Below are 14,571 nucleotides of genomic sequence, written 5' to 3' on the forward strand. Positions count from 1 at the left end.
GTTTGACTATAATTTAACATGGAAAGATAATTAAGTGTATCTATTGAAGAACCATTGCATACTTAAAGTTCCAATAGCCAGCTGAGTGATTGTGGAAGGCGAAATGTTGCATTTGTAACTGCTTATTGACTAACCTCAAGTGAGAGGATATAATCTAGTGTAATAGTTACTTGAAATGACTTAAATAAATGCGTATGAACATCGTCTTTTTGGCTTTATAAAAACAACGCTACTCCCCGGATCATGGTACATCGTCTTTTTTATGTTTGAATTTTTACTATGAACAAGTCTCACTTAACCATGTTTATCTCTTGCTGTTAAAGCACCATATTATCATTCAATGGACTGAAATTATCGAAATAAAAGTATTTTTTGAGAGAATTTTATTTCATGGAGACAATGGGAAGTGCATGTAGTGACAGTGGTCATTAACATCAAACATCTGTGGAACTCTTGATTAAATGACAATATTTTGTAATGCTAAGATTAATGAATAACAAATTAATGATAGAGTCCAATGGTAAACATATTCATCATGCACCGAGCCATTGACTACATTGTATCATAGTCATTGTTCCTAAATTGTACGCGTTATATAAATCATAACAATTTATTTAAAACTCATACAAGAAAGAGATCGTTGCATTAACAAAATATGATTAGGTGTCCCCTACCGGTGAAACCGGGGACAAGTTTAGCTTTCCTTTCCATCCATAATTACGTCTTTGAGGACACTTGTCAGCTTTTTGGTGGCTTCATGCCATTAGGGAATCTTATCACATTGATTAAGTATCAGAATATCTTAGAAAACATCGAGTTTCAGGGTTGGTGGATCAAAGTCAAGGCCACAGTTGCTATATTATAAAAAAATGTAAGCTCCCTTGTGGCTTCATCCTGGAGGAATTCGCATCAAACTTCACACACTTATAAAGCATTAATCATACATGAAACACGTTTGAATATCAGAACGGTTAAGTCAAGGTCACTGTTATCATTTTCAGAAATCTTTTTAACACATTTACTGTTCTATTTCTTTTTGGATTTTGATCAAACCATACTGACAAATGACATAGTTTCTCTGAAACAAAATGTTTCAGTTTATTGGGTCAAGGTCAAGGTTACTATTTTAGGCATTGTTAGCGTTTTGGCGGTTTCACAGTTAGAGGAATTGTAATTAAAAACACACATTTAGATGACATCAAGATGAGATCAAGGTTACTGTTACCATGTTTAGAAAACCGTTATCAGTTCTCTAGCGGTTTCATTCGTTACAGGATTTTGAACAAACCTTACAACCTTAAAAATGACTGTAACACATAATTACACGTTGGTGATGAAACTTTCAGATTGTCATACTGGCATTCAGTTTAATTGAAAATATTGACTGTTTATGGTAAAAACAGCCATGACATAATATGTACAATGTATATGTTTCAATCAAGCATTTCCCAGAACGAACGTGAAAATGTATTGGATCATTTGTATGACCACGTGGGTTTTCCCCTGGTATTCCGGTTTCCTCCCATAGTAAGACCCCTCACGCACTTCCATTCATGCTAACAAGAGCGATTCATATCAGTTAAAAAACACCGGACTTGTTGTAAAATAAAGTTTAATTTGAAACAAGTAAATAACGAGTGATTAACTGTTGGCTAACTACAATTTGATTACATAGTTATGAACTGATGTCTCACTTTATGTGATAATATTCTTGTTACTACACAGTCAAAATCTATAATTCATTTTCAAATAGATACGTCAACTTTAAACGATGTCAAACTTCAAAACAGGCTAATGGGCAAAAATATAACATCACTTTATCATGTAACACAATTACGATATAGGAAGTGCAATAGATGACAGCACAGTAAATAACACAGGATTTGTCATATCTAGAATCTTCATTATATTGAAACCTGTTTATACAGATGTGGAACTTTGGTATTAACATATAAAATTCCTTCTGTGAGGTTCAATGACGCCAACGATAGACACATGTATACCGATAAATACAAGAATATGTGAGTACACGTTCAATCTGATATCATAATAATCAATTATTTAATTACATATTTGAGCCCGGGTTCTAAGAAACTGCCTTTGTAATAAAATTTCATGATAAAACATGACAATAAACTGTTATGTTTTTGCCATACTCAAGTTTATGAATACCTTTTTATGAAAACGTAGGTATATGTTGATATGAATTTACGTATAAAATGGCGCATCAATGAATGCTTTTTCTGCTTATCAAATTGTTAATCTATATGATAAAAACATTATCGTTACTGATACATATGCAAGTATTCCGTTTAGAATAGTAGTCATCCCTCGTTGAACCCATGTACATTTCACGTGTAGAACATTTAGTTACACTTGGTTGGCAAGTGAATCATTTTATCTAATGAGGTACAACGAACAAAAATAAATTAATTAAAGAAAAATAAATATATCAATAAAAGATTCCGCGCTCTCTATAGAAATAACTCCGGACGCTTGGAAGTAGATTCTGGTACTTCTTCTTTAACAGGAAATATCATAAGAAATGGTAAAATTGTATTTGTTTTAAAAAGGTACCTAAAGTTCCATTGTTCGTTATGTAAAATTCCATATAAATGATCGGTTAGTTAATGGTAGGTTATTTACGTTTTGTAAAAAAACTCAAAGTGTTTCTTAACTTTGTATATGATATGTCCAGAATAATGTTTCTTAATCACGTATTGATTACATTGTTTCGATACGTCTGTAATCAATTATATTACTACAAAAACATCAGGCCACAGTTATCCCATAGTTAACAAGTGGTTAGTGAAATAAGTAAATAAATAAATAAATAAATAAATAAATAAATAAATAAATAGAAACTTGGAACTGTATTGATTTTTTAAGTTTTGAGTGTCAACTTTTCTCTGTAAAGTCCTTTTCCAAGTGACATCAATTGATTTTTGTCTTCAGTCATTGGTTCACTCTAACTAAGCCAATGAAGCCAGTGAGTAACTCCAAGCGTTGAATTACTACTTACAACAACGGAATACTTGTTTTATAAGTCTATAGTTTATAAGCTGTATAGCAATCTTTATCGATACGATACAAAATAATTTACAGAACGTGGAATAAAACAGCAAATGTAGGATCAAAGTGGAAAAAATGAAACCAAATGACAAGTGCTTACCACCTATGTAAAATTTATCTACGAAACCATCCTAGGAGTTTCTCGATGTTGACATATTAACAATAACTTTATGTATGTAGAAAAGGATGGATACGAAGAAAGTCCAAATGTGTATCAGTGTTGATGAATTTTATTTATATATATATATATACTTATTTATTTATATTAGAATTTTTTAAACAATCATAAATCCCATGTCTGGGTATGTAGATCAAGAAGTAAAATCAAAACAAATATTTAGAATTCTTCTCACAAACACCAACCTATTGTGGTTTGAGATCAAGGTTCTATTAACCAAATCGTTTAAATTTGTTCGAAAATCAGAGTTAACTTTTGTAAATACTATTTATAAGATGAACAAAACCCTTGTTTGCAAAGTCTTCTTACATTGTCTTTGTACTGTGTTGTTAATTTTCACGTTAACGTGTTGATGAGATCGGTAGCTCCCAATTGTAAACCTGACTCCTGCGGTGTACACGCCGAAAACACGTCGACATACATTTCACACTGATAATTGTTAGTGTGTATGGTAAAGTTTGAATGAACGTTCCCCGCTTTTATATGTGATATGAAGCATGTTTTAGATAAAGCCAAAATCCTGGATATGTTTTATTGCTTTTATGAAGACTTTCATCCCAAACAAGTCTTCCACATCCATAATCTTTGACACAACAAAATCTTACATGAGATTATTCTCATAATCATACGGTAGTATAAAATCACTATGCTCGTAAACATTCATTGAAAGCTAATTGGAAGTCTGCAATGCTCTCCTACCGAAACGACAGCTCTGTAGAACTACACTGTGACTTAATTCTCAATTGCCAGCATACATATTACAGCTCTTAATGTTTTGCATTTTAGCATCGGCAATCGGTTTAGTTACAATACATTAAAGAAAAGGAGATAACAGATGAAGTTAGGGGTCTTGAATACACCACAGCAAAAGACAAGGGACGAATTCCATACAGTTTGGATGCTCGATAATTTGGTCTTTAAAACATTTTTGTAAGCGATTCTTACCAGATAATAGCATAATACGATAGGGTACCATGCAAAGCATGTAAAGTCGAAAAGACGCCGTTTTGGTGTCTAGAGTTAGCAAAGTATTCGATGTAAGAAAGAATGCTATGTTTCCCGTACTTTTTTTTTTTTTTTTTTTAAATTGTGTTCATTTAAAGATAAAAACAAAATTGACGCGTTCACATCATGTATCACTATTTTGAAAGAATTTATCTAAACCTGAAAAGCCCTATGTAGGATAATACGGCTATTTCATTCTGGTCGTTGGTTTATTTATTATTTCGAAAGATAAAACATTCTGTAATTCTCGTGAAATATGTATATAAGGTATTTAATGGGAAACAGTTAAATATTGTCAGTAAACAGCTGTGGGTCGGAAACGTTGATATCGCATTTTGAGGCGAAATCTTGGTATCTTTTGTTTAATAAACATGGTTTACACTATTTATTTTAAAAAGGTTCATTGCAAAGTGTTTTAACCATTCCTTTATTCAATATTGCTTAATTTGAACCTCTAAAGTACATGTAATTTAAAACATATCAATGTGTTTTAACCATTCCTTTTTTTAACCAGAGTGGTATATATGGCTTAATTTGAACCTCTAAGGTAATTTTAAACATATAAATGTGTTTTAACCATTTCTTTATTAACCAGAGTGGTATATATGGCTTAATTTGAACCTCTAAGGTAATTTAAAGCATATCAATGTGTTTTAACCATTCCTTTATTAACCAGAGTGGTATATATGGCTTAATTTGAACCTCTAAGGTAATTTAAAACATATCAAAGTGTTTTAACCATTCCTTTATTCAATATTGCTTAATTTGAACCTCTAAAGTACATGTAATTTAAAACATATCAATGTGTTTTAACCATTTCTTTATTAACCAGAGTGATATATATGGCTTAATGTGAACCTCTAAGGTAATTTAAAACATATCAATGTGTTTTAACCATTCCTTTGTTAACCAGAGTGGTATACATGGCTTAATTTGAACCTCTAAGGTAATTTAAAGCATATCAATGTGTTTTAACCATTCCTTTATTAACCAGAGTGGTATATATGGCTTAATTTGAACCTCTAAGGTAATTTAAAGCATATCAATGTGTTTTAACCATTCCTTTATTAACCAGAGTGGTATATATGGCTTAATTTGAACCTCTAAGGTAATTTAAAACATATCAAAGTGTTTTAACCATTCCTTTATTCAATATTGCTTAATTTGAACCTCTAAAGTACATGTAATTTAAAACATATCAATGTGTTTTAACCATTTGATTTTAAACAAGATTCGTATACATAGCTGAATTTGAATCTCTAAAGTAATTTTGAACATATCCATTGTTTTAGATATATCGATAACAAAACTAGTTAACCATTCTTTTTTTATAATACACGTATTTCTGGAGTCATTTATGACAGGACGTTTTCAGTTAATGATCCATTTTTCATCTGTAGTTTCATGGGACCCATTGGTAATTTGTTTCGGAATTAACGACGCAAAACTACCCACACATTTCCTGACAGATTCGGTAAATACCAACATTTATTTTTCATCAACGCAATTAATGCAATTAGAGTTTTGTTTGCAATAGTCATGCAAACAGCTTGGACAACAAAGCATCCTGATATTTACAAAATGACAAATCAATTATCAATATCACTGCCGTAAGAGCGGTCTTTGTAGTGTGCAGTCGTGCTTACCTGTTCATACAAATACTAATGCACTTGTCTGGTAACAATATTATGGTAAACAAGTATGATATTAGAATCATAATGATTGGTGTTCAGTAACGATTGTTGTCATACACATCATCGTTTCGTAAGCTCTTGTCCGTGGTTATGTTGGTAAGTGTATATTTCTTCGCCGGTGTTGAAAATGGATAATATTTTACTCTTGATGATATCATTATGCAGTGTTGAAATTGCAAGTTCTTCTACAATAGAAAATACAAAGTTACTGTTACAAGACTTGTTCTCAAATTACTCTGATGATGTACTTCCTATTAAAGACCAAACCAAACCTGTTAATGTATATATGGACATTTCTCTTATCTCCATAAACGACTTCGACGAAGTGGCAGGAACGATAAAGATAATCGCCATCTTGAATATTTCTTGGAATGACGAAAGTTTGGTGTGGGATACCTCTGTATATGGGAATACAACATCACTGACATTTACTCAGGGAAAAATATGGCTTCCGCAAATGTTTCTTTTAAATCCAGCCGAGTCGAATGAACCAATCAGTAATAAACATTTCAAAGTAACAGTTACACATACCGGAGATGTTCAGTGGAATTCAGGAGGAATGTTGAAGGCGATATGTACACCCGATGTTTCCAAATTTCCTTTCGACCAGCACACGTGTACACTAGACGTGAGTGCGTGGGGATTCTTAACCAAACAGGTGACGTTGACAATACCTTCACCGACGGTAAATCTTAAATTATATAATGTGAACAATGAATGGGATGTAATAGATTCCAATACCACACTTTGGTCTGATACTTTTGACATTGCGAAATACTCTATAACAATCAAGAGGCGTTATTTGAATTTCCTGGTGACTGTTGTGATACCGATCGTCATGCTCGCCCTTGTGAACCCATTCGTTTTTATTTTACCCTTCAACTCAGGAGAACGGACATCGTATAGCATCACAGTGTTACTGGCTTTCACGGTGAATATGACGGTGGTTAGTGACCGGATGCCTTCCTCTTCACACCCCGTGTCTCATTTATCCTACTACATATTGTCCATGATTTCTGTCAGTGCTGTCATTGTAATTGTGAACATGTTTCAAACTAGAACATACAGTAAAGGTGATCGCAACCAACCAATTCCGCGATATATCAGTAAATCTGTGGACTTCCTCCAACAAATCTGCAGAAGTAAAAGAATTGGAGATGAAACGCAGCACGTCTTTACACAAAGTAGTAGGAATGACCAAATAGATAAGGATGCAGCTGGAGAAAACAGTCTTATACACGACATTTCGGAGTCGCCAGATAAAACTGAAGAGCCAGTGCATGAAGGTGTAAAGTCATACGGTACACATAAATTGACGTGGTGTGCGGTAGCAAAGATGAAGGATAGAGTATATTTCATAATATTTTTGTTGTTTACAGTTGTTGAGACCGTTTCCTTTTTCATATTTATTACGACATAATTAGACAGTTTCAGTGTATAAAGATATGTGTTTATTTGTACCAGATATTTGCCAGAGTATGCCTTTGGATACACTAGCATTTCAAAACAATTTTAAGAAATCTCCTTTTGGTGTGATTTTATATTTATATAATCTAATTAATTTTAATATTTCAAATAAGCTTTTGTAAGGGCGTCACATAGAGACGGTTTCTTGGGATAAACATATGGACATATCAGGATACATATAGAACAATGCCAAAGTGGTAGGGTAGTGTTGGAACAATAAAAATTGTCGTTTATTTCCTTACTTTGTCTATCACTTCTGCCATTTCTTTGCTTTCCGTACCCCTCATTTTCAGTTCCTCCACACCTGTTGGCTTCTGTCCATATGTTGTGTAGAAATGTAACGTTTAACATAAAGTCTCTGTAACACACTATCGCCAATGATGTAAATATGTGAACTAAAAAAATTAATAAAAATTAAAAAATGAAAAAAATCAAAACTGTACTTGTACTGTAGCTATACGTTTGTCTTCCAATGCGTGTATATTTCATAATGGCATGTCCTATATTAGCAAATACTTGGAGGATGTTTAATGGTTTCACATATAATATGCATTTCACGAGTGTGTTGGAATACGTTTACCACTGCAGTGGTAACATAAAATTGACTGACTTGAAAACTCCCCCAATTTCATGTGAAAAATTGTAATAAAGTGCAATATATTACAGGAAAGGCAAAAAGCACACTGATATGAGCAATGGTAAAGCTAGACTTCATTCTAGCAAAGTAGTCGATGTTTGCGATGGGATAATAGTATCGAAAGGAAATAATAAGGATATACTATTAACAACCTTCCAGTGCTTTGATACTATAAAATAATATTGAATATTTCTTTCGCCAAAGAATTCAACAAGAACATGTATGTAAGGAAGCATCACTGTATTAAACGTGTAACAACGTCTATTGTCACGCTTTTAGATAACCAATCCAAAAGCTGCAGTGCAGAACCAACCTGATATTGTATGTTGATATGACAGAAAAAAGAGTGAATTTTTAAAAAAGACACCATAAGCTAGAGCAGGTCACACAATGAAATGCATTAGATGGAATGCAACAAACTTTCATTTTTTACCGGGATTGTGGAAATGAGGGACAAATTCCTTACTGAAAATTGACTTGAAAGGACTCAAATTCATGCGTGCCGTCGCTGTCTTGATAAGGGCAAATGGTGTTAAAGTGATATCAAAAGTCGTTGTCAATGCTTTGATGATATTCCAAGAGAAATCGAAAATATAAAGTCAATGACTAGAAAACATTTGTAGTGGTGTTATAGAATTCATGAGAAAGGTTTGTTTTATTTAAAGAACAGGCAGTGTTTTGTTAGAGCATCCACAAGAAAATCTGTGAGGATTCTCTCAGATGTCAGAAAATGCGAATTAAGTATAATATATATTCCAAGACTGATCATATCTTTCTCAGAAACTGAAATGAGCATGAAAAAAATTTTTTGACAGATTCTAGTCTAGCCGGTCTTTCAGGGAATCTTTTGCCAAATTGCCAATTCTTAGGATCGAATGCAATCTATTTTTTGATAATATATGTTGGCAAATGCTTTTTCTTTCTGACGTATGATACCATTTTTTAAAGCTCAGCGAGTTACTCTACTGCGGTTTAGCGGAATGAATTTGTATATATTGATCCAAATTTGTGCTGTGAAAAATGCAATAAACGTACTTTTTGTCTTTTCATAAAATGCCAAAGAAATAGGATACATATTTCGATCAACTGATGATTTCTAGAATTATTGAATTCAACATGAGTGTTATACGAAAACATTCATGTAATAGCATAAATTGCCTGAAACCTTCTAAATCATCTTTCTAACTGTAGATATATTAAAAATGTATATATATCAAGGGAAGAATTTGTATTTGTGACACCAGTAGAGTTATTGGCATTAAAAAATGAGAGCAATACATATCGTTCTTGTTACAAAAAAGAATTGAATTGCCATGAATTATCTCCTGTTGTCTGATGATGATAATTGATAGATTTATCACATTCAGTGATCAGATTTTATAAACTTTATTATTTTGCAACAACTGCGAAACAAGTTATTGTAACTTCTACTAAACACTCTTGTTGACCTGAATGTAAGCGCGCGAGGGGCCTTGATTTAGAAGAAAAACGCATTCTTGGTAGAAGGAGTGTAAATACGGAAATAATCCATAAGAGACTAGAGTATGGTTGCATTAATAACAGAAAGAAAATAATTTTCATTATACCTGATTAACATAGAAAACATTTGAGAAAAATTCAGACACAGAGACCGGGATATGAACGTAGTAAAAGGAATCATTTTCCTAAAGTCTTAACAAACAAGGAAGTATCAACATTTCAACATTTTATACCAACGCAGAACCGATTAAATAAGGTCAATATAATAAAAATGGTTATATTAACACGGAAATATGGAATAGATATAGGAGCTAACAGGGTATATAAGGAGCAATGATATATTTTAACTGATGTAACGGGAGTTGTCTCCCATGGAACATATGTACAACCTGGTCAGAGACGGTATGCATGAGCTAAAAGACATACCGTTTTATGTATAAATTTAGGAAATCAATACACATGAATAGCAATGAGTGAGGAAGATAATTTACCAACATTGTGGGAAAAACGTGGATAATTGCTTTCCGACCTGGATAATGATAGGACATTTAACAATATAAAATTATTTATTTTTTGCTTTACTGTATCGTATCCTCAATTTATGTTGAAATGTATCTTTTTTGGAAAATGTTCATGCGATTAAATTAGAAGGAAATATTTCTGTCTTTTCTCTACTAAAATTGCATTAATGAAACATATGAAATGATCATTTATCAGCCAGTACAGAATTTTGACGCCGATTTTATGAGGAAATTATATAATATATATACATGAACATACGCTATAACAAATGTACGTATGCAATTGTTCACTTCCTCATTTAATTACTTTAACACAAACCGACCAAAGTCCTTGAGTCTTTGAATGAAAAAAAAAGAACATGCAAACTGTACCAGTCTGGCCTTCGAAAATTATCTATTGTTTAGCAGACTGAAGACATACCGATTACATAGTGATAGATAAGGTAGTGTAAAGAACATAGGCTGCCTTAGGAGTCTCGATGATTACATCATTAACTGGTTAAAAACAGAATTGTAAAATTGACGTCATCTTCTAATAAACAAAACGTGAAAGTATTCCTATAAAATTGGAAATTACAAATCGCAAAGCACATATAAACTTTTAAGAGGCGTAAGATGAAAGGACCCGAAAGATATAAAAAGGCGCTAACAAATATCGGGATAACAATGGCAGTGAAACAGACACTTATGTTTTCCTATGATTGCTGATCCTTGAGATGAAAAGGTAATTAACCATATTGCATCGGTAAAGAAGAAACAGTCTTTAACATAAGAGAATTTGCACTTCCTCTTTAGCACGTCAAATATATCAATATGTTATGAGTTTTTAACAATGCTAAAGCATTTCTACCGCTTCAAAACATGATTTAGGGTATAGACCACACGGAATCAGGATGGAATATCTGAAGAGAACCAGTCTTAAATCCTAGGTTTCTCACGTAAATGGTTAGCGTTAATACACACTCAATGGTCAGACAAATGGAAAAAGGTTTCTACATAAACTTTACAAGTCAGGACCAACATTGGATAGAAGGGAAAAACTTCGATCGATACAAAATCCACTGGTTACACAGTGAATTTCCCATGTAACAGTATTAAGTATATGTCACAAGTGTATTATCCCTAGAGCGTTTTACAGTGGTGATAATATTAACAATGACTTAACGTTATTAATTGAAAATGGTACATCAACAATTTTCTCCCACAAAATTTCCACATTAATCTTATTGAAAATTTTTTCACGTTTAGTTACGTCATAAAGAGTATTTTGATTTTTTTTTCATTTCGCCAATGCTCGAAAACTTCTAGGACTGGTTTCATAACGTCTCATTTGACATGGACAACTAATATAAGATCTTATCTACATATAATTTCTATATCTGTGTGTTTATATGGCAGTTATATTTGTTATTCCTCATTCCGTCACTCTCCTTGTAATGAATATCCTCATTCCGTCACTCTCCTTGTAATGAATATCCTCATTCCGTCACTCTCCTTGTAATGAATATGTGTAAATATATTTACTTCTCTCCAATGGATTCACGAAGTCCAGTGTACCTCATAGGCTTCAAAATTTAGGTCTACAGCATTATGGGCGGCTCCTCGAAGGATCATACAACTGTATGATACAGTTTAATGCAATGTTCCACTCTGCAAGCCTAATTTGTATCGAAGGTTACTAACTTTAGACAAGTAAACAATTACGAAAATTTGCGACGGGTATAGCATAACCTTGGGAATGCAACGACTGTCATGTATCGCTACATTAAGTCCGAACTGATTACCAATAATATTATAACAGTTGTCACGAATAAATGTTCACGTGCATGGCTATGCTGAGTCAGACTAATGGCAGCACGTCATGGAAGACACAATTTCACATTCATCATTACAGATGACAAACAATTGCAGTTCTGAAGTGTGAACAAAACAACAGCTGAATACAAATTATCACTCTCGTAAAAAGGGACATATTTACTCGAAGGCCATTTACAGAAATAAGATAATGTTTTTGACTAATAAATTAATCCAATCTCACGCGTCTCTACCTCATCCACTTATAACTGCCTGATAATAATAACACAATACATATATTCAAGTTCGCTTGGGTATTTCAATTTCCTTTGTTTGAATGAAATCCAATGTGTTTGGCAATCTGTCACAAAAAATCGTGTAGATGTGAAATGTAATCCTATATATGCATGTATATTTCAATATATAATTGGATGATAATATTCTGTTAGATAGATGAATCCTCCGTGCTTGAATCTGTGTTTTCGTATTGTTTTCAATGTTGTAATTAAACACTGGCTTTTCTATGTTTCGATTGATTTGCACGTGAGTACAATGATTTAACCTTATTCTTGCTATATTATTAGTTGTTGATACCTCTGTGATGAAATTGTTGATTGGAGAGAACAGTCCTTACCGGGCGTCTACTATCCTCTCTCATACATATTATACAGTTTCAGACTTATATCCATAAGTCATCAGACTGAGATATATATAAAGCATGCAAACTTTACGATGATATATGTCGTAATACTGCATAACATGACATGCGTTAAAGATAAGTCCCAAACTATACAGTAAGTGTGAGAGAGGACAGAAAGATGCCCATTATTGTGATGTTAAATGGGTTTTTTAATTTTTTTTTTAAGGCAATTAAAATTTTGTGATCACACATGCTTAAATACCTATAGGTAAATGGCTTAGGATAAACGATATATAAATGTCGCTGCTGCGAGAGGTCAAGATCATCATAGCAATGTCACAGCTGTATTTATCAGGAACACTATGAAGCTGATGTGACATAACGCAATGGAAAGTATAAGGACGACCCTGTCAACAAATCTACTGTAGTACAAGGACTCATTGTCAAACTATTAACAACATAACTATGTCCCCGCCTTATACCACGACAACGTCACACAGTGGAAGAAAACACAAGTCGACTAAGCAAGAGGTGAAATATCCACTCCTGTTGTCACAAAAAAGGTTAGAGAAACATGGCTGTTTAAGGGAGACAAATCTGTATAATATCTCTCCTACACTTCTCTAAAAATAAAACGTAACAAGATATCTCTATGTTGGTCTGTGAGCCCGCACCTTTAATTCTCCTCAGGCATTACAAGAATATACAAACCAAATCTATGTCAGCGTTTGGAACTAAACCGATCATGTTACGGTGGGATTATTGTTTTCAGAAAATCAAAGCTTGAAAAGTTCTTCATTATCTAAGGGATTTAAAGGATTTCTTTCGAAATCTGCATGGCAGATCAAAAATCGATTTCAAAGATATGTACAAATTGTAATTATCACAGAACAAGTTGCAAAAATTATTTAAGACGTAATAATTCCAAGGGCTTCATGACACAGAAAGAAAAATGAAAAAAAGAAAAGCCCGGTTTTTGTATCAAATAACAAATAAGCGTGAAGTGACACTGGATAAGCAGATTTTCTGTTACACACTCTATAAACCAGACGGTACATTCTAAATTTTAAAAAGTTTAAACACTTCATATGCTTTTTAATGTACATAGTCTTGATTATTGTGATCTTTAGTGTTTAAGGGATATTCATGATCTGTTTCCCTATTGATAATTTTGCATGATTGGTAAGGTTTCGTTTCTATTGCGTAACATCCTATCAAAAAACGGTAATTTAACGACCGCTTACCGATGTGGTTCGTGTTCGCCTCCTTGTTATAGTGTGGAGATCATGCCGACTTTTAAAGTATTATCACACTGAAATAGACTGCTGAAGGCCCTCAGCATGACATCCTATCTGGCCCCACTTGTATAAAATATCTCTATTTCAGATTTCCTCAAGCCCAGATTTTCCTCAGCTAATATCTCCTTGAAAATGCCTTGTATGAAAATTCCTCAAGGAATTTCAGGACATCCTAGCCGAGGACTTCCTCCTGTTCATTGAGAAAATTTTATACAAGCCGTTTTTGAGGAGATATCAGCCGAGGAAAATCTCGACTTGAGGAAATCTCAAATTGAGATGTTTTATACAAGTGGGGCCTGGTCACATTGTACTGACAATGGGTGAATAAGCTATTACACTACCGTAATGCTGAATGTTAAGCAGGGAGTATTAGATACCATTTTATAGACACTGGTTTATCTCGGCAAGGGGACATAACCCAAAGCCTTCCTGCCCGAGGTGATTGGTCAGCCAAAGGTAAAAAATTAAGAGGTGTCGCGGGATAAAGATCTTTAGAAAAGAGAGCACATATTGATATCCAAACACTGGAACAGTAGGTATAATTGTTAGGCCATACCAGCAGGGCAAATAAGTATCCAGTTTATTTAATGCTTCCTCTTATGTTCAGTTTTCACACCGTAAAAGCATTTTCCACAGACATAGATGCAAAACTGTCATTGTGAAGTTGACATTTAAGGACTTGTTTCTAATAAAATGCTTTCTGTTACAGTTATTGAGGATACCTTCTCTGCCAGCAAAGGAAAACTGTTGAACTTTCCGATGTTATCAGCCTACGATCTGACTTGA

General features: G+C 33.4%; 1 protein-coding gene across 1 annotated transcript; it reads left to right on the plus strand.

Annotated features, from left to right (window-relative positions):
- The first annotated feature begins 6,076 nt into the window (after window positions 1-6,076).
- LOC132546923 (acetylcholine receptor subunit beta-type unc-29-like) lies at window positions 6,077-14,571 on the plus strand. Its single transcript, XM_060210648.1, has 2 exons — window positions 6,077-7,250; window positions 14,495-14,571. Exons 1-2 carry the CDS (start codon window positions 6,077-6,079, stop codon window positions 14,569-14,571), a joined length of 1,251 nt encoding a protein of 416 aa, XP_060066631.1.

This window comes from Ylistrum balloti, unplaced genomic scaffold, assembly GCF_031769215.1.
Source record: "Ylistrum balloti isolate Yb309-2 unplaced genomic scaffold, AGI_CSIRO_Ybal_v1 Utg369920, whole genome shotgun sequence".
Lineage (NCBI taxonomy): Eukaryota > Metazoa > Mollusca > Bivalvia > Pectinida > Pectinidae > Ylistrum > Ylistrum balloti.